Genomic DNA, 19,740 nt, shown 5'->3' with positions numbered 1-19,740 from the left:
CTAAAGCACCCGAGAGCGTTTTTTTCGATGCCAACCTAACCAGAGTGACGGGAGCGGCACAATTCAGAAAAAGCGCTCAGCTCGCCGAGAAAATGCGATTTAAGCAATAAAATTAAAAATGCTTATAAAACATAAACCAAACGTTGGAGGTGGTCATTTCTTCATGCGCAGTGATAAACTCGGCACTCTAAAGCACCCGAGAGCGTTTTTTTCGATGCCAACCTAACCAGAGTGACGGGAGCGGCACAATTCAGAAAAAGCGCACAGCTCGCCGAGAAAATGCGATTTAAGCAATAAAATTAAAAATGCTTATAAAACATAAACCAAACGTTGGAGGTGGTCATTTCTTCATGCGCAGTGATTAACTCGGCACTCTAAAGCACCCGAGAGCGTTTTTTTCGATGCCAACCTAACCAGAGTGACGGGAGCGGCACAATTCAGAAAAAGTGCTCAGCTCGCCGAGAAAATGCGATTTAAGCAATAAATTTAAAAATGCTTATAAAACATAAACCAAACGTTGGAGGTGGTCATTTCTTCATGCGCAGTGAATCACTCGGCACTCTAAAGCACCCGAGAGCGTTTTTTTCGATGCCAACCTAACCAGAGTGACGGGAGCGGCACAATTCAGAAAAAGTGCTCAGCTCGCCGAGAAAATGCGATTTAAGCAATAAAATTAAAAATGCTTATTAAACATAAACCAAACGTTGGAGGTGGTCATTTCTTCATGCGCAGTGATAAACTCGGCACTCTAAAGCACCCGAGAGCGTTTTTTTCGATGCCAACCTAACCAGAGTGACGGGAGCGGCACAATTCAGAAAAAGTGCTCAGCTCGCCGAGAAAATGCGATTTAAGCAATAAAACTAAAAATGCTTATAAAACATAAACCAAACGTTGGAGGTGGTCATTTCTTCATGCGCAGTGAATAACTCGGCACTCTAAAGCACCCGATAGCGTTTTTTTCGATGCCAACCTAACCAGAGTGACGGGAGCGGCACAATTCAGAAAAAGCGCTCAGCTCGCCGAGAAAATGCGATTTAAGCAATAAAATTAAAAATGCTTATAAAACATAAACCAAACGTTGGAGGTGGTCATTTCTTCATGCACAGTGATAAACTCGGCACTCTAAAGCACCCGAGAGCGTTTTTTTCGATGCCAACCTAACCAGAGTGACGGGAGCGGCACAATTCAGAAAAAGTGCTCAGCTCGCCGAGAAAATGCGATTTAAGCAATAAAATTAAAAATGCTTATAAAACAGAAACCAAACGTTGGAGGTGGTCATTTCTTAATGCGCAGTAATAAACTCGGCCATCTAAAGCACCCGAGAGCGTTTTTTTCGATGCCAACCTAACCAGAGTGACGGGAGCGGCACAATTCAGAAAAAGTGCTCAGCTCGCCGAGAAAATGCGATTTAAGCAATAAAATTAAAAATGCTTATAAAACATAAACCAAACGTTGGAGGTGGTCATTTCTTATTGCGCAGTGATAAACTCGGCACTCTAAAGCACCCGAGAGCGTTTTTTTCGATGCCAACCTAACCAGAGTTACGGGAGCGGCACAATTCAGAAAAAGCGCTCAGCTCGCCGAGAAAATGCGATTTAAGCAATAAAATTAAAAATGCTTATAAAACATAAACCAAACGTTGGAGGTGGTCATTTCTTCATGCGCAGTGATAAACTCGGCACTCTTAAGCACCCGAGAGCGTTTTTTTCGATGCCAACCTAACCAGAGTGACGGGAGCGGCACAATTCAGAAAAAGCGCTCAGCTCGCCGAGAAAATGCGATTTAAGCAATAAAATTAAAAATGCTTATAAAACATAAACCAAACGTTGGAGGTGGTAATTTCTTCATGCGCAGTGATAAACTCGGCACTCTAAAGCACCCGAGAGCGTTTTTTTCGATGCCAACCTAACCAGAGTGACGGGAGCGGCACAATTCAGAAAAAGTGCTCAGCTCGCCGAGAAAATGCGATTTAAGCAATAAAATTAAAAATGCTTATAAAACATAAACCAAACGTTGGAGGTGGTCATTTCTTCATGCGCAGTGAATAACTCGGCACTCTAAAGCACCCGAGAGCGTTTTTTTCGATGCCAACCTAACCAGAGTGACGGGAGCGGCACAATTCAGAAAAAGTGCTCAGCTCGCCGAGAAAATGCGATTTAAGCAATAAAATTAAAAATGCTTATAAAACATAAACCAAACGTTGGAGGTGGTCATTTCTTAATGCGCAGTAATAAACTCGGCACTCTAAAGCACCCGAGAGCGTTTTTTTCGATGCCAACCTAACCAGAGTGACGGGAGCGGCACAATTCAGAAAAAGTGCTCAGCTCGCCGAGAAAATGCGATTTAAGCAATAAAATTTAAAATGCTTATAAAACATAAACCAAACGTTGGAGGTGGTCATTTCTTCATGCACAGTGATAAACTCGGCACTCTAAAGCACCCGAGAGCGTTTTTTTCGATGCCAACCTAACCAGAGTTACGGGAGCGGCACAATTCAGAAAAAGTGCTCAGCTCGCCGAGAAAATGCGATTTAAGCAATAAAATTAAAAATGCTTATAAAACATAAACCAAACGTTGGAGGTGGTCATTTCTTCATGCGCAGTGATAAACTCGGCACTCTAAAGCACCCGAGAGCGTTTTTTTCGATGCCAACCTAACCAGAGTGACGGGAGCGGCACAATTCAGAAAAAGCGCTCAGCTCGCCGAGAAAATGCGATTTAAGCAATAAAATTAAAAATGCTTATAAAACATAAACCAAACGTTGGAGGTGGTAATTTCTTCATGCGCAGTGATAAACTCGGCACTATAAAGCACCCGAGAGCGTTTTTTTCGATGCCAACCTAACCAGAGTGACGGGAGCGGCACAATTCAGAAAAAGTGCTCAGCTCGCCGAGAAAATGCGATTTAAGCAATAAAATTAAAAATGCTTATAAAACATAAACCAAACGTTGGAGGTGGTCATTTCTTCATGCGCAGTGAATAACTCGGCACTCTAAAGCACCCGAGAGCGTTTTTTTCGATGCCAACCTAACCAGAGTGACGGGAGCGGCACAATTCAGAAAAAGTGCTCTGCTCGCCGAGAAAATGCGATTTAAGCAATAAAACTAAAAATGCTTATAAAACATAAACCAAACGTTGGAGGTGGTCATTTCTTCATGCGCAGTGAATAACTCGGCACTCTAAAGCACCCGAGAGCGTTTTTTTCGATGCCAACCTAACCAGAGTGACGGGAGCGGCACAATTCAGAAAAAGTGCTCAGCTCGCCGAGAAAATGCGATTTAAGCAATAAAATTAAAAATGCTTATAAAACATAAACCAAACGTTGGAGGTGGTCATTTCTTCATGCGCAGTGATAAACTCGGCACTCTAAAGCACCCGAGAGCGTTTTTTTCGATGCCAACCTAACCAGAGTGATGGGAGCGGCACAATTCAGAAAAAGTGCTCAGCTCGCCGAGAATATGCGATTTAAGCAATAAAACTAAAAATGCTTATAAAACATAAACCAAACGTTGGAGGTGGTCATTTCTTCATGCGCAGTGAATAACTCGGCACTCTAAAGCACCCGAGAGCGTTTTTTTCGATGCCAACCTAACCAGAGTGACGGGAGCGGCACAATTCAGAAAAAGTGCTCAGCTCGCCGAGAAAATGCGATTTAAGCAATAAAATTAAAAATGCTTATAAAACATAAACCAAACGTTGGAGGTGGTCATTTCTTCATGCGCAGTGATAAACTCGGCACTCTAAAGCACCCGAGAGCGTTTTTTTCGATGCCAACCTAACCAGAGTGACGGGAGCGGCACAATTCAGAAAAAGCGCTCAGCTCGCCGAGAAAATGCGATTTAAGCAATAAAATTAAAAATGCTTATAAAACATAAACCAAACGTTGGAGGTGGTCATTTCTTCATGCGCAGTGATAAACTCGGCACTCTAAAGCACCCGAGAGCGTTTTTTTCGATGCCAACCTAACCAGAGTGACGGGAGCGGCACAATTCAGAAAAAGCGCTCAGCTCGCCGAGAAAATGCGATTTAAGCAATAAAATTAAAAATGCTTATAAAACATAAACCAAACGTTGGAGGTGGTAATTTCTTCATGCGCAGTGATAAACTCGGCACTCTAAAGCACCCGAGAGCGTTTTTTTCGATGCCAACCTAACCAGAGTGACGGGAGCGGCACAATTCAGAAAAAGTGCTCAGCTCGCCGAGAAAATGCGATTTAAGCAATAAAATTAAAAATGCTTATAAAACATAAACCAAACGTTGGAGGTGGTCATTTCTTCATGCGCAGTGAATAACTCGGCACTCTAAAGCACCCGAGAGCGTTTTTTTCGATGCCAACCTAACCAGAGTGACGGGAGCGGCACAATTCAGAAAAAGTGCTCAGCTCGCCGAGAAAATGCGATTTAAGCAATAAAATTAAAAATGCTTATAAAACATAAACCAAACGTTGGAGGTGGTCATTTCTTAATGCGCAGTAATAAACTCGGCACACTAAAGCACCCGAGAGCGTTTTTTTCGATGCCAACCTAACCAGAGTGACGGGGGCGGCACAATTCAGAAAAAGTGCTCAGCTCGCCGAGAAAATGCGATTTAAGCAATAAAATTAAAAATGCTTATTAAACATAAACCAAACGTTGGAGGTGGTCATTTCTTCATGCGCAGTGAATAACTCGGCACTCTAAAGCACCCGAGAGCGTTTTTTTCGATGCCAACCTAACCAGAGTGACGGGAGCGGCACAATTCAGAAAAAGCGCTCAGCTCGCCGAGAAAATGTGATTTAAGCAATAAAATTAAAAATGCTTATAAAACATAAACCAAACGTTGGAGGTGGTCATTTCTTAATGCGCAGTAATAAACTCGGCACTCTAAAGCACCCGAGAGCGTTTTTTTCGATGCCAACCTAACCAGAGTGACGGGAGCGGCACGATTCAGAAAAAGTGCTCAGCTCGCCGAGAAAATGCGATTTAAGCAATAAAATTAAAAATGCTTATTAAACATAAACCAAACGTTGGAGGTGGTCATTTCTTCATGCGCAGTGAATAACTCGGCACTCTAAAGCACCCGAGAGCGTTTTTTTCGATGCCAACCTAACCAGAGTGACGGGAGCGGCACAATTCAGAAAAAGCGCTCAGCTCGCCGAGAAAATGCGATTTAAGCAATAATATTAAAAATGCTTATAAAACATAAACCAAACGTTGGAGGTGGTCATTTCTTCATGCGCAGTGATAAACTCGGCACTCTAAAGCACCCGAGAGCGTTTTTTTCGATGCCAACCTAACCAGAGTGACGGGAGCGGCACAATTCAGAAAAAGTGCTCAGCTCGCCGAGAAAATGCGATTTAAGCAATAAAATTAAAAATGCTTATAAAACATAAACCAAACGTTGGAGGTGGTCATTTCTTAATGCGCAGTAATAAACTCGGCACTCTAAAGCACCCGAGAGCGTTTTTTTCGATGCAGACCTAACCAGAGTGACGGGAGCGGCACAATTCAGAAAAAGTGCTCAGCTCGCCGAGAAAATGCGATTTAAGCAATAAAATTAAAAATGCTTATTAAACATAAACCAAACGTTGGAGGTGGTCATTTCTTCATGCGCAGTGAATAACTCGGCACTCTAAAGCACCCGAGAGCGTTTTTTTCGATGCCAACCTAACCAGAGTGACGGGAGCGGCACAATTCAGAAAAAGCGCTCAGCTCGCCGAGAAAATGCGATTTAAGCAATAAAATTAAAAATGCTTATAAAACATAAACCAAACGTTGGAGGTGGTCATTTCTTCATGCGCAGTGATAAACTCGGCACTCTAAAGCACCCGAGAGCGTTTTTTTCGATGCCAACCTAACCAGAGTGACGGGAGCGGCACAATTCAGAAAAAGCGCTCAGCTCGCCGAGAAAATGCGATTTAAGCAATAAAATTAAAAATGCTTATAAAACATAAACCAAACGTTGGAGGTGGTCATTTCTTCATGCGCAGTGATAAACTCGGCACTCTAAAGCACCCGAGAGCGTTTTTTTCGATGCCAACCTAACCAGAGTGACGGGAGCGGCACAATTCAGAAAAAGCGCTCAGCTCGCCGAGAAAATGCGATTTAAGCAATAAAATTAGAAATGCTTATAAAACATAAACCAAACGTTGGAGGTGGTCATTTCTTCATGCGCAGTGATAAACTCGGCACTCTAAAGCACCCGAGAGCGTTTTTTTCGATGCCAACCTAACCAGAGTGACGGGAGCGGCACAATTCAGAAAAAGCGCTCAGCTCGCCGAGAAAATGCGATTTAAGCAATAAAATTAAAAATGCTTATAAAACATAAACCAAACGTTGGAGGTGGTCATTTCTTCATGCGCAGTGATAAACTCGGCACTCTAAAGCACCCGAGAGCGTTTTTTTCGATGCCAACCTAACCAGAGTGACGGGAGCGGCACAATTCAGAAAAATTGCTCAGCTCGCCGAGAAAATGCGATTTAAGCAATAAAATTAAAAATGCTTATAAAACATAAACCAAACGTTGGAGGTGGTCATTTCTTCATGCGCAGTAATAAACTCGGCACTCTAAAGCACCCGAGAGCGTTTTTTTCGATGCCAACCTAACCAGAGTGACGGGAGCGGCACAATTCAGAAAAAGTGTTTAGCTCGCCGAGAAAATGCGATTTAAGCAATAAAACTAAAAATGCTTATAAAACATAAACCAAACGTTGGAGGTGGTCATTTCTTCATGCGCAGTGAATAACTCGGCACTCTAAAGCACCCGAGAGCGTTTTTTTCGATGCCAACCTAACCAGAGTGACGGGAGCGGCACAATTCAGAAAAAGTGCTCAGCTCGCCGAGAAAATGCGATTTAAGCAATAAAATTAAAAATGCTTATAAAACATAAACCAAACTTTGGAGGTGGTCATTTCTTCATGCGCAGTGATAAACTCGGCACTCTAAAGCACCCGAGAGCGTTTTTTTCGATGCCAACCTAACCAGAGTGACGGGAGCGGCACAATTCAGAAAAAGCGCTCAGCTCGCCGAGAAAATGCGATTTAAGCAATAAAATTAAAAATGCTTATAAAACATAAACCAAACGTTGGAGGTGGTCATTTCTTCATGCGCAGTGATAAACTCGGCACTCTAAAGCACCCGAGAGCGTTTTTTTCGATGCCAACCTAACCAGAGTGACGGGAGCGGCACAATTCAGAAAAAGCGCACAGCTCGCCGAGAAAATGCGATTTAAGCAATAAAATTAAAAATGCTTATAAAACATAAACCAAACGTTGGAGGTGGTCATTTCTTCATGCGCAGTGATTAACTCGGCACTCTAAAGCACCCGAGAGCGTTTTTTTCGATGCCAACCTAACCAGAGTGACGGGAGCGGCACAATTCAGAAAAAGTGCTCAGCTCGCCGAGAAAATGCGATTTAAGCAATAAATTTAAAAATGCTTATAAAACATAAACCAAACGTTGGAGGTGGTCATTTCTTCATGCGCAGTGAATCACTCGGCACTCTAAAGCACCCGAGAGCGTTTTTTTCGATGCCAACCTAACCAGAGTGACGGGAGCGGCACAATTCAGAAAAAGTGCTCAGCTCGCCGAGAAAATGCGATTTAAGCAATAAAATTAAAAATGCTTATTAAACATAAACCAAACGTTGGAGGTGGTCATTTCTTCATGCGCAGTGATAAACTCGGCACTCTAAAGCACCCGAGAGCGTTTTTTTCGATGCCAACCTAACCAGAGTGACGGGAGCGGCACAATTCAGAAAAAGTGCTCAGCTCGCCGAGAAAATGCGATTTAAGCAATAAAACTAAAAATGCTTATAAAACATAAACCAAACGTTGGAGGTGGTCATTTCTTCATGCGCAGTGAATAACTCGGCACTCTAAAGCACCCGAGAGCGTTTTTTTCGATGCCAACCTAACCAGAGTGACGGGAGCGGCACAATTCAGAAAAAGCGCTCAGCTCGCCGAGAAAATGCGATTTAAGCAATAAAATTAAAAATGCTTATAAAACATAAACCAAACGTTGGAGGTGGTCATTTCTTCATGCGCAGTGATAAACTCGGCACTCTAAAGCACCCGAGAGCGTTTTTTTCGATGCCAACCTAACCAGAGTGACGGGAGCGGCACAATTCAGAAAAAGTGCTCAGCTCGCCGAGAAAATGCGATTTAAGCAATAAAATTAAAAATGCTTATTAAACATAAACCAAACGTTGGAGGTGGTCATTTCTTCATGCGCAGTGAATAACTCGGCACTCTAAAGCACCCGATAGCGTTTTTTTCGATGCCAACCTAACCAGAGTGACGGGAGCGGCACAATTCAGAAAAAGCGCTCAGCTCGCCGAGAAAATGCGATTTAAGCAATAAAATTAAAAATGCTTATAAAACATAAACCAAACGTTGGAGGTGGTCATTTCTTCATGCACAGTGATAAACTCGGCACTCTAAAGCACCCGAGAGCGTTTTTTTCGATGCCAACCTAACCAGAGTGACGGGAGCGGCACAATTCAGAAAAAGTGCTCAGCTCGCCGAGAAAATGCGATTTAAGCAATAAAATTAAAAATGCTTATAAAACAGAAACCAAACGTTGGAGGTGGTCATTTCTTAATGCGCAGTAATAAACTCGGCCATCTAAAGCACCCGAGAGCGTTTTTTTCGATGCCAACCTAACCAGAGTGACGGGAGCGGCACAATTCAGAAAAAGTGCTCAGCTCGCCGAGAAAATGCGATTTAAGCAATAAAATTAAAAATGCTTATAAAACATAAACCAAACGTTGGAGGTGGTCATTTCTTATTGCGCAGTGATAAACTCGGCACTCTAAAGCACCCGAGAGCGTTTTTTTCGATGCCAACCTAACCAGAGTTACGGGAGCGGCACAATTCAGAAAAAGCGCTCAGCTCGCCGAGAAAATGCGATTTAAGCAATAAAATTAAAAATGCTTATAAAACATAAACCAAACGTTGGAGGTGGTCATTTCTTCATGCGCAGTGATAAACTCGGCACTCTTAAGCACCCGAGAGCGTTTTTTTCGATGCCAACCTAACCAGAGTGACGGGAGCGGCACAATTCAGAAAAAGCGCTCAGCTCGCCGAGAAAATGCGATTTAAGCAATAAAATTAAAAATGCTTATAAAACATAAACCAAACGTTGGAGGTGGTAATTTCTTCATGCGCAGTGATAAACTCGGCACTCTAAAGCACCCGAGAGCGTTTTTTTCGATGCCAACCTAACCAGAGTGACGGGAGCGGCACAATTCAGAAAAAGTGCTCAGCTCGCCGAGAAAATGCGATTTAAGCAATAAAATTAAAAATGCTTATAAAACATAAACCAAACGTTGGAGGTGGTCATTTCTTCATGCGCAGTGAATAACTCGGCACTCTAAAGCACCCGAGAGCGTTTTTTTCGATGCCAACCTAACCAGAGTGACGGGAGCGGCACAATTCAGAAAAAGTGCTCAGCTCGCCGAGAAAATGCGATTTAAGCAATAAAATTAAAAATGCTTATAAAACATAAACCAAACGTTGGAGGTGGTCATTTCTTAATGCGCAGTAATAAACTCGGCACTCTAAAGCACCCGAGAGCGTTTTTTTCGATGCCAACCTAACCAGAGTGACGGGAGAGGCACAATTCAGAAAAAGTGCTCAGCTCGCCGAGAAAATGCGATTTAAGCAATAAAATTTAAAATGCTTATAAAACATAAACCAAACGTTGGAGGTGGTCATTTCTTCATGCGCAGTGATAAACTCGGCACTCTAAAGCACCCGAGAGCGTTTTTTTCGATGCCAACCTAACCAGAGTTACGGGAGCGGCACAATTCAGAAAAAGTGCTCAGCTCGCCGAGAAAATGCGATTTAAGCAATAAAATTAAAAATGCTTATAAAACATAAACCAAACGTTGGAGGTGGTCATTTCTTCATGCGCAGTGATAAACTCGGCACTCTAAAGCACCCGAGAGCGTTTTTTTCGATGCCAACCTAACCAGAGTGACGGGAGCGGCACAATTCAGAAAAAGCGCTCAGCTCGCCGAGAAAATGCGATTTAAGCAATAAAATTAAAAATGCTTATAAAACATAAACCAAACGTTGGAGGTGGTAATTTCTTCATGCGCAGTGATAAACTCGGCACTCTAAAGCACCCGAGAGCGTTTTTTTCGATGCCAACCTAACCAGAGTGACGGGAGCGGCACAATTCAGAAAAAGTGCTCAGCTCGCCGAGAAAATGCGATTTAAGCAATAAAATTAAAAATGCTTATAAAACATAAACCAAACGTTGGAGGTGGTCATTTCTTCATGCGCAGTGAATAACTCGGCACTCTAAAGCACCCGAGAGCGTTTTTTTCGATGCCAACCTAACCAGAGTGACGGGAGCGGCACAATTCAGAAAAAGTGCTCTGCTCGCCGAGAAAATGCGATTTAAGCAATAAAACTAAAAATGCTTATAAAACATAAACCAAACGTTGGAGGTGGTCATTTCTTCATGCGCAGTGAATAACTCGGCACTCTAAAGCACCCGAGAGCGTTTTTTTCGATGCCAACCTAACCAGAGTGACGGGAGCGGCACAATTCAGAAAAAGTGCTCAGCTCGCCGAGAAAATGCGATTTAAGCAATAAAATTAAAAATGCTTATAAAACATAAACCAAACGTTGGAGGTGGTCATTTCTTCATGCGCAGTGATAAACTCGGCACTCTAAAGCACCCGAGAGCGTTTTTTTCGATGCCAACCTAACCAGAGTGACGGGAGCGGCACAATTCAGAAAAAGTGCTCAGCTCGCCGAGAATATGCGATTTAAGCAATAAAACTAAAAATGCTTATAAAACATAAACCAAACGTTGGAGGTGGTCATTTCTTCATGCGCAGTGAATAACTCGGCACTCTAAAGCACCCGAGAGCGTTTTTTTCGATGCCAACCTAACCAGAGTGACGGGAGCGGCACAATTCAGAAAAAGTGCTCAGCTCGCCGAGAAAATGCGATTTAAGCAATAAAATTAAAAATGCTTATAAAACATAAACCAAACGTTGGAGGTGGTCATTTCTTCATGCGCAGTGATAAACTCGGCACTCTAAAGCACCCGAGAGCGTTTTTTTCGATGCCAACCTAACCAGAGTGACGGGAGCGGCACAATTCAGAAAAAGCGCTCAGCTCGCCGAGAAAATGCGATTTAAGCAATAAAATTAAAAATGCTTATAAAACATAAACCAAACGTTGGAGGTGGTCATTTCTTCATGCGCAGTGATAAACTCGGCACTCTAAAGCACCCGAGAGCGTTTTTTTCGATGCCAACCTAACCAGAGTGACGGGAGCGGCACAATTCAGAAAAAGCGCTCAGCTCGCCGAGAAAATGCGATTTAAGCAATAAAATTAAAAATGCTTATAAAACATAAACCAAACGTTGGAGGTGGTCATTTCTTCATGCGCAGTGATAAACTCGGCACTCTAAAGCACCCGAGAGCGTTTTTTTCGATGCCAACCTAACCAGAGTGACGGGAGCGGCACAATTCAGAAAAAGTGCTCAGCTCGCCGAGAAAATGCGATTTAAGGAATAAAATTAAAAATGCGTATAAAACATAAACCAAACGTTGGAGGTGGTCATTTCCTCATGCGCAGTGAATAACTCGGCACTCTAAAGCACCCGAGAGCGTTTTTTTCTATGCCAACCTAACCAGAGTGACGGGAGCGGCACAATTCAGAAAAAGTGCTCAGCTCGCCGAGAAAATGCGATTTAAGCAATAAAATTAAAAATGCTTATAAAACATAAACCAAACGTTGGAGGTGGTCATTTCTTAATGCGCAGTAATAAACTCGGCACTCTAGAACACCCGAGAGCGTTTTTTTTCGATGCCAACCTAACCAGAGTGACGGGAGCGGCACAATTCAGAAAAAGTGCTCAGCTCGCCGAGAAAATGCGATTTAAGCAATAAAACTAAAAATGCTTATAAAACATAAACCAAACGTTGGAGGTGGTCATTTCTCCATGCGCAGCGAATAACTCGGCACTCTAAAGCACCCGAGAGCGTTTTTTTCGATGCCAACCTAACCAGAGTGACGGGAGCGGCACAATTCAGAAAAAGTGCTCAGCTCGCCGAGAAAATGCGATTTAAGCAATAAAATTAAAAATGCTTATAAAACATAAACCAAACGTTGGAGGTGGTCATTTCTTCATGCGCAGTGATAAACTCGGCACTCTAAAGCACCCGAGAGCGTTTTTTTCGATGCCAACCTAACCAGAGTGACGGGAGCGGCACAATTCAGAAAAAGCGCTCAGTTCGCCGAGAAAATGCGATTTAAGCAATAAAATTAAAAATGCTTATAAAACATAAACCAAACGTTGGAGGTGGTCATTTCTTCATGCGCAGTGATAAACTCGGCACTCTAAAGCACCCGAGAGCGTTTTTTTCGATGCCAACCTAACCAGAGTGACGGGAGCGGCACAATTCAGAAAAAGCGCTCAGCTCGCCGAGAAAATGCGATTTAAGCAATAAAATTAAAAATGCTTATAAAACATAAACCAAACGTTGGAGGTGGTCATTTCTTCATGCGCAGTGATAAACTCGGCACTCTAAAGCACCCGAGAGCGTTTTTTTCGATGCCAACCTAACCAGAGTGACGGGAGTGGCACAATTCAGAAAAAGTGCTCAGCTCGCCGAGAAAATGCGATTTAAGCAATAAAATTAAAAATGCTTATAAAACATAAACCAAACGTTGGAGGTGGTCATTTCTTAATGCGCAGTAATAAACTCGGCACTCTAAAGCACCCGTGAGCGTTTTTTTCGATGCCAACCTAACCAGAGTGACGGGAGCGGCACAATTCAGAAAAAGTGCTCAGCTCGCCGAGAAAATGCGATTTAAGCAATAAAATTAAAAATGCTTATAAAACATAAACCAAACGTTGGAGGTGGTCATTTCTTCATGCGCAGTGATAAACTCGGCACTCTAAAGCACCCGAGAGGGTTTTTTTCGATGCCAACCTAACCAGAGTGACGGGAGCGGCACAATTCAGAAAAAGTGCTCAGCTCGCCGAGAAAATGCGATTTAAGCAATAAAACTAAAAATGCTTATAAAACATAAACCAAACGTTGGAGGTGGTCATTTCTTCATGCGCAGTGAATAACTCGGCACTCGAAAGCACCCGAGAGCGTTTTTTTCGATGCCAACCTAACCAGAGTGACGGGAGCGGCACAATTCAGAAAAAGTGCTCAGCTCGCCGAGAAAATGCGATTTAAGCAATAAAATTAAAAATGCTTATAAAACATAAACCAAACGTTGGAGGTGGTCATTTCTTCATGCGCAGTGATAAACTCGGCACTCTAAAGCACCCGAGAGCGTTTTTTTCGATGCCAACCTAACCAGAGTGACGGGAGCGGCACAATTCAGAAAAAGTGCTCAGCTCGCCGAGAAAATGCGATTTAAGCAATAAAATTAAAAATGCTTATAAAACATAAACCAAACGTTGGAGGTGGTCATTTCTTCATGCGCAGTGAATAACTCGGCACTCTAAAGCACCCGAAAGCGTTTTTTTCGATGCCAACCTAACCAGAGTGACGGGAGCGGCACAATTCAGAAAAAGTGCTCAGCTCGCCGAGAAAATGCGATTTAAGCAATAAAATTAAAAATGCTTATAAAACATAAACCAAACGTTGGAGGTGGTCATTTCTTCATGCGCAGTGATAAACTCGGCACTCTAAAGCACCCGAGAGCGTTTTTTTCGATGCCAACCTAACCAGAGTGACGGGAGCGGCACAATTCAGAAAAAGTGCTCAGCTCGCCGAGAAAATGCGATTTAAGCAATAAAATTAAAAATGCTTATAAAACATAAACCAAACGTTGGAGGTGGTCATTTCTTCATGCGCAGTGAATAACTCGGCACTCTAAAGCACCCGAAAGCGTTTTTTTCGATGCCAACTGTTGTATATTTTGGGCTAACGCATGTTCCGTAGGGGGAAAACTCCGGGAGTGGGAGGGGCAGCTTCGGGGACGTTTAGTGTTGTGATGTACGGCCTGTGAACGGACGGTGTTGAAGAAATAAAGCAGTATTCATCACGTCGTTGCCCGAACCTTCCTTGCTACCTCAGAACCCGGAAAGTAGTAAGGACATAACAAAACTGGCGACGAGGACGTCTGGACTGACGCGTGTTGGCCGGATTCGTCTCGACGGGTGGAGTGGATTGGTGGACTGTGGCAACGTCGTGAGTAGTGTGGCGAAGAAAAAAAAGAAGAGTGGCCTGCTGAGGGGAGACGTCTGTAGGGCAAGCAGTGCCATACAAACAGGAACTTGTAATGGCCGGAATGATTGGCTCAATTGGTCCCTTTGACGAAAGTGTTGAACGATGGGGCTCGTATACTGAGCGTTTCGATTACTTCGCCATGGCTAATGATATAAAGGAGGAGAAGCTGGTGCCCACGTTTTTGAGTGTAATGGGGCCGAAAACGTTTACCTTGCTACGTGACCTACTGCAACCAGAAGAGCCCGGCAGTAAAACATACCGAGAAATAGTGGATGTACTGGCAAACCATCTTTCACCGAAACCCCTGGTAATCGCAGAAAGATTCCGATTTCACAGACGCAGCCAAGAAGAGGGCGAGTCGGTCACCCAGTTTGTGGCGGGCCTACGCAAGCTGGCTGAACACTGTGAGTTCCGGGATGTGTTAAATGACACTTTGAGAGACAGGCTGGTATGTGGACTTAGGAACGAGGCAGCACAGAAGAGATTACTCACAGAAAGTGACTTGACTTTGGAGAAGGCCATTAACATCAGTGTAACAATGGAAATGGCGAAAAAGGAGGCCCAGCAACTAAGTGCTACAGAAAGAGTGCACCAACTCAACAATGATAAACCGAACGCGCAAGGGCCATGTTTTCGCTGTGGTAGATCTGGACATCTTGCATCAACGTGCTGGTGCAAAGAGATGGACTGTCGTAACTGTGGAAAAAAAGGGCACATAGAGCGGGCGTGCCGAAGTAAACAGGACATGGACAAAAGTTCAAGGGCTGGGAACAGAAGTGACAATATGAAATATAAACAAAAAAGGCATGTGCGCACCGTTTGCCATGATGATGGAAGAAATAGTGATTCTTCGGAGGAAGAAGTGCCTGTAAATACTATACGAGCGATGAATGTAGGTGAGAGCTCAGATGGCTACTGGGCTGTACCCAAGTTGGAGGGACATGTGGTGAAAATGCAGATAGACACAGGATCAAAGGCATCACTAGTGTCACACAAGATCTACAGGAAACTCATGAGGCACCTTCCACTACGTCCATCAGACACAGTGTTTAAGGCATATACGGGACATCGAGTGCACATGGAAGGGATGACGGATGTGACTGTTCAGTACCATGGGCGGACAAAAAGGCTTCCCCTTTATGTGACCAAGGGAAATCATCCTGCCATAATGGGGCGTACATGGCTACAGGGAATCCGGCTGGACTGGCAAGCGATAAGGAAACTGTCACACCGTTCCTCTCCGCTACAAGAAATACTCGAGAAACACGAAGAGGTTTTCCGTGATGAATTAGGCAGCATGAAAGATATAACCGTTAAGTTACATGTCAAACCTGGTAGCAAGCCTGTGTTTATGAAAGCTAGACCAGTACCATACGCCATCCGATCCAAGGTAGAAGCTGACTTGGACGCCCTGGTCAAGAATGGGGTTTTGGAGCCGGTGACCATCAGTGAGTGGGCCACACCCATCGTTCCCGTACCAAAAAAAGATGGGGGAATTCGGACCTGTGGAGATTTCAAGGTAACACTTAACCCGGTGTTAGCAGCAGAGCAATATCCACTTCCCCTAATTGATGACTTGTTTGCTGGACTGAGTGGGGGACAAAAATTCAGTAAGGTAGATCTCAGTCAGGCTTACCTACAAATGCATGTAGAAAAAGAGTCACGTGAAATGTTGACCATTAACACACACAAGGGTCTCTTCAGATACTGCAGACTGCCGTTCGGCATCACGTCAGCCCCGGCACTTTTTCAGCGAGCGATGGATCAGATCCTTAGTGGGTTGCCTGGGGTACAGTGCTACCTTGACGATATCCTGTGCACTGGATCTACCGATGACGAGCACCTGCGCAACTTGGATGCTACCCTTCAAAGGCTGAAGGCCTACGGCTTAAGAGTCCGTAAGGACAAATGTGACTTCTTCAAGCCATCTGTGGAATATCTGGGGCATGTGATCGATGCAGAAGGACTGCACACTGCACCATCAAAAGTGGCAGCTGTCGTGGACGCGCCCCCACCCCAAAACATCAGCCAGCTACGATCTTTCTTAGGTCTGCTGAACTATTACGGACGCTTCATCTCCAATCTGTCATCACTGCTTCAACCCCTGCACGAACTGTTACGCCGAGACAAACCGTGGAAGTGGACAGCCAGCTGTCAGGAGGCTTTTGAAAAGGCTAAAGGAGCGCTGACTACGTCCAAGGTCCTGACGCACTTCAACCCATCACTTCCACTGCAGCTCGCCTGTGACGCCTCTCCTTACGGAGTAGGGGCGATTCTCTCTCATGTCCTGCCGGGTGGTGAGGAAAAGCCAATCGCTTTTGCATCGAGGACATTGAACAAAACAGAGTCTAACTATGCTCAACTGGAACGAGAGGCACTGAGCATTGTTTTTGGAGTTAGGAAATTCCATCAATACTTATATGGGAGGAAGTTTACGCTCCTGACGGACCATCGGCCCCTCACCACCATCCTCGGTCCGCACACTGGAATACCGTCTCTTGCTGCATGCCGACTGCAGAGGTGGGCTTTGTTGTTGTCGGCGCATGCATATGACATCAGGTATCGAAAATCAGACTTCCACTGCAATGCGGATGGCTTGTCCCGATTGCCCTTGCCTGTCACAAGGCCGGAGTCGGACACGGTGGACCTTTTCTACTTCAGGGAGGTGGAGAGAGCACCTGTCTCTGCAGTGCAGGTAAAAAGGGAAACTCGGAATGACCCGGAGTTATCTGCGGTCGTGGACATTGTCGTTAAGGGTCGATCTGCTGGCGATAATGCGAGTCTGAAGCCTTTCCTCGGGAGGAGATTGCAACTGTCTGTCCAGTCTGGGTGTCTACTCTGGGGTAGGAGGGTGGTCATACCACGGTCACTTCGCTCAAAAGTGCTGCAGCAACTGCATTCGGGACACAGCGGAATAGTCCGAATGAAAGAAATAGCGAGAAGCTATTTTTGGTGGCCGAACATGGATCAACAAATTGAAGAGTTGGCCAAAAGCTGTCCATCATGCCACCGAGTCAGGAACAATCCTCCACTAGCGCCTCTTCACCCCTGGGAATTCCCACAAGGACCATGGCACCGGGTGCACATTGATTTTGCGGGACCAGTGGAGGACAGGATGTTCCTTATTGCTGTGGATGCACACAGCAAATGGCCAGAGGTGGCTATCATGAGATCAACCACTGCAGAAAAGACTATCGAAAAGTTAGGGGAACTGTTTAGTCGGTTTGGATCTCCTGCCCAGCTAGTCTCTGACAATGGACCCCAATTTGTCTCACAAGAAATGGCAGTGTTCCTGCAAGCTAACGGTGTCCAACACATTAAGTCGGCCCCCTACCACCCCGCAACAAATGGGCTTGCTGAGAGATTTGTTCAAACCATGAAGCATGCCTTGAAAACATCACAAGGACAAGGAACACTACATCAGAGATTGCACCACTTCTTACTAACCTATCGGAACAGTCCGCATGCCACCACCAAGACATCTCCTGCTAGCCTGATGCTAAAGAGAGACCTGCGCACCACGTTTGACCTCTTGAAGCCCTCAGCAGTGAAGGACATTGTCCAAGGTCAGCAGGAAAAACAGGTTAGGTGCAGAGGACAGGAGGGCAAAGGAAGAGTTTTCAAGCCAGGAGACTCTGTGTTGGCAAGGAACTACCGTGGCGAACCAAAGTGGATTCCTGCCACTGTTATTGCGCAAACGGGACCAGTATCTTATACTGTCCAAACATCTGATGGTGTATGGAGAAGACATGTTGATCAACTCCTGCAGACTCAGTTAGGGCCAGCAGAGCTGTCCCTCAAAGATCTTCCTGATAGCTCTGCCCACGTCAAAACGCCGGTTCCCATACCCTCCCAAGTGCAGGACTCAATCACACTCGCGCCACCAGTCCCAGCTGAGGATGCGCATGAGACAGAGACTCTGACTTCTCCCTTTGCAGAAGCTCCTGCAACAAGTTCACCATTGGTCGACCGTGGAGCTGATCCTGTGCCCCCAGATAGGAGATATCCTATCAGAGAGCGGCGAGCTCCTGCGCGCTTGGACTTATAGGTTCGCGGTTGACCCGAGTTATGGGGATGTTTAGTTCTAGGTGCGTAATTCCGTGTTGTTCATGCATGTTCATTGTAAGGGGGGAGGAGATGTTGTATATTTTGGGCTAACGCATGTTCCGTAGGGGGAAAACTCCGGGAGTGGGAGGGGCAGCTTCGGGGACGTTTAGTGTTGTGATGTACGGCCTGTGAACGGACGGTGTTGAAGAAATAAAGCAGTATTCATCACGTCGTTGCCCGAACCTTCCTTGCTACCTCAGAACCCGGAAAGTAGTAAGGACATAACACCAACCTAACCAGAGTGACGGGAGCGGCACAATTCAGAAAAAGTGCTCAGCTCGCCGAGAAAATGCGATTTAAGCAATAAAATTAAAAATGCTTATAAAACATAAACCAAACGTTGGAGGTGGTCATTTCTTCATGCGCAGTGATAAACTCGGCACTCTAAAGCACCCGAGAGCGTTTTTTTCGATGCCAACCTAACCAGAGTGACGGGAGCGGCACAATTCAGAAAAAGCGCTCAGCTCGCCGAGAAAATGCGATTTAAGCAATAAAATTAAAAATGCTTATAAAACATAAACCAAACGTTGGAGGTGGTCATTTCTTCATGCACAGTGATAAACTCGGCACTCTAAAGCACCCGAGAGCGTTTTTTTCGATGCCAACCTAACCAGAGTGACGGGAGCGGCACAATTCAGAAAAAGTGCTCAGCTCGCCGAGAAAATGCGATTTAAGCAATAAAATTAAAAATGCTTATTAAACATAAACCAAACGTTGGAGGTGGTCATTTCTTCATGCGCAGTGAATAACTCGGCACTCTAAAGCACCCGAGAGCGTTTTTTTCGATGCCAACCTAACCAGAGTGACGGGAGCGGCACAATTCAGAAAAAGTGCTCAGCTCGCCGAGAAAATGCGATTTAAGCAATAAAATTAAAAATGCTTATAAAACATAAACCAAACGTTGGAGGTGGTCATTTCTTAATGCGCAGTAATAAACTCGGCACACTAAAGCACCCGAGAGCGTTTTTTTCGATGCCAACCTAACCAGAGTGACGGGGGCGGCACAATTCAGAAAAAGTGCTCAGCTCGCCGAGAAAATGCGATTTAAGCAATAAAATTAAAAATGCTTATTAAACATAAACCAAACGTTGGAGGTGGTCATTTCTTCATGCGCAGTGAATAACTCGGCACTCTAAAGCACCCGAGAGCGTTTTTTTTGATGCCAACCTAACCAGAGTGACGGGAGCGGCACAATTCAGAAAAAGCGCTCATCTCGCCGAGAAAATGTGATTTAAGCAATAAAATTAAAAATGCTTATAAAACATAAACCAAACGTTGGAGGTGGTCATTTCTTCATGTGCAGTGATAAACTCGGCACTCTAAAGCACCCGAGAGCGTTTTTTTCGATGCCAACCTAACCAGAGTGACGGGAGCGGCACAATTCAGAAAAAGTGCTCAGCTCGCCGAGAAAATGCGATTTAAGCAATAAAGTTAAAA

At 44.6% G+C, this 19,740-nt stretch overlaps 1 protein-coding gene across 1 annotated transcript; it reads left to right on the top strand.

Annotated features, from left to right (window-relative positions):
• Positions 1–13,871: 13,871 nt before the first annotated feature.
• LOC133147256 (uncharacterized protein K02A2.6-like) lies at positions 13,872–18,471 on the top strand. Its single transcript, XM_061271248.1, has one exon. The coding sequence runs from the start codon at positions 14,249–14,251 to the stop codon at positions 18,242–18,244; it is 3,996 nt and encodes a 1,331-aa protein (XP_061127232.1). The 5' UTR covers positions 13,872–14,248; the 3' UTR covers positions 18,245–18,471.
• Positions 18,472–19,740: the final 1,269 nt, after the last annotated feature.

Source organism: Syngnathus typhle, unplaced genomic scaffold (genome assembly GCF_033458585.1).
Source record: "Syngnathus typhle isolate RoL2023-S1 ecotype Sweden unplaced genomic scaffold, RoL_Styp_1.0 HiC_scaffold_38, whole genome shotgun sequence".
Classification (NCBI taxonomy): Eukaryota; Metazoa; Chordata; class Actinopteri; order Syngnathiformes; family Syngnathidae; genus Syngnathus; species Syngnathus typhle.
This window is presented reverse-complemented; position numbering and strand designations above follow the sequence as displayed.

What these genes read in the sequence shown, in the direction of transcription:
- LOC133147256 (XM_061271248.1), top strand. Translation starts at nt 14,249, where the DNA reads ATGGCCGGAATGATTGGCTCAATTGGTCCCTTTGACGAAAGTGTTGAA.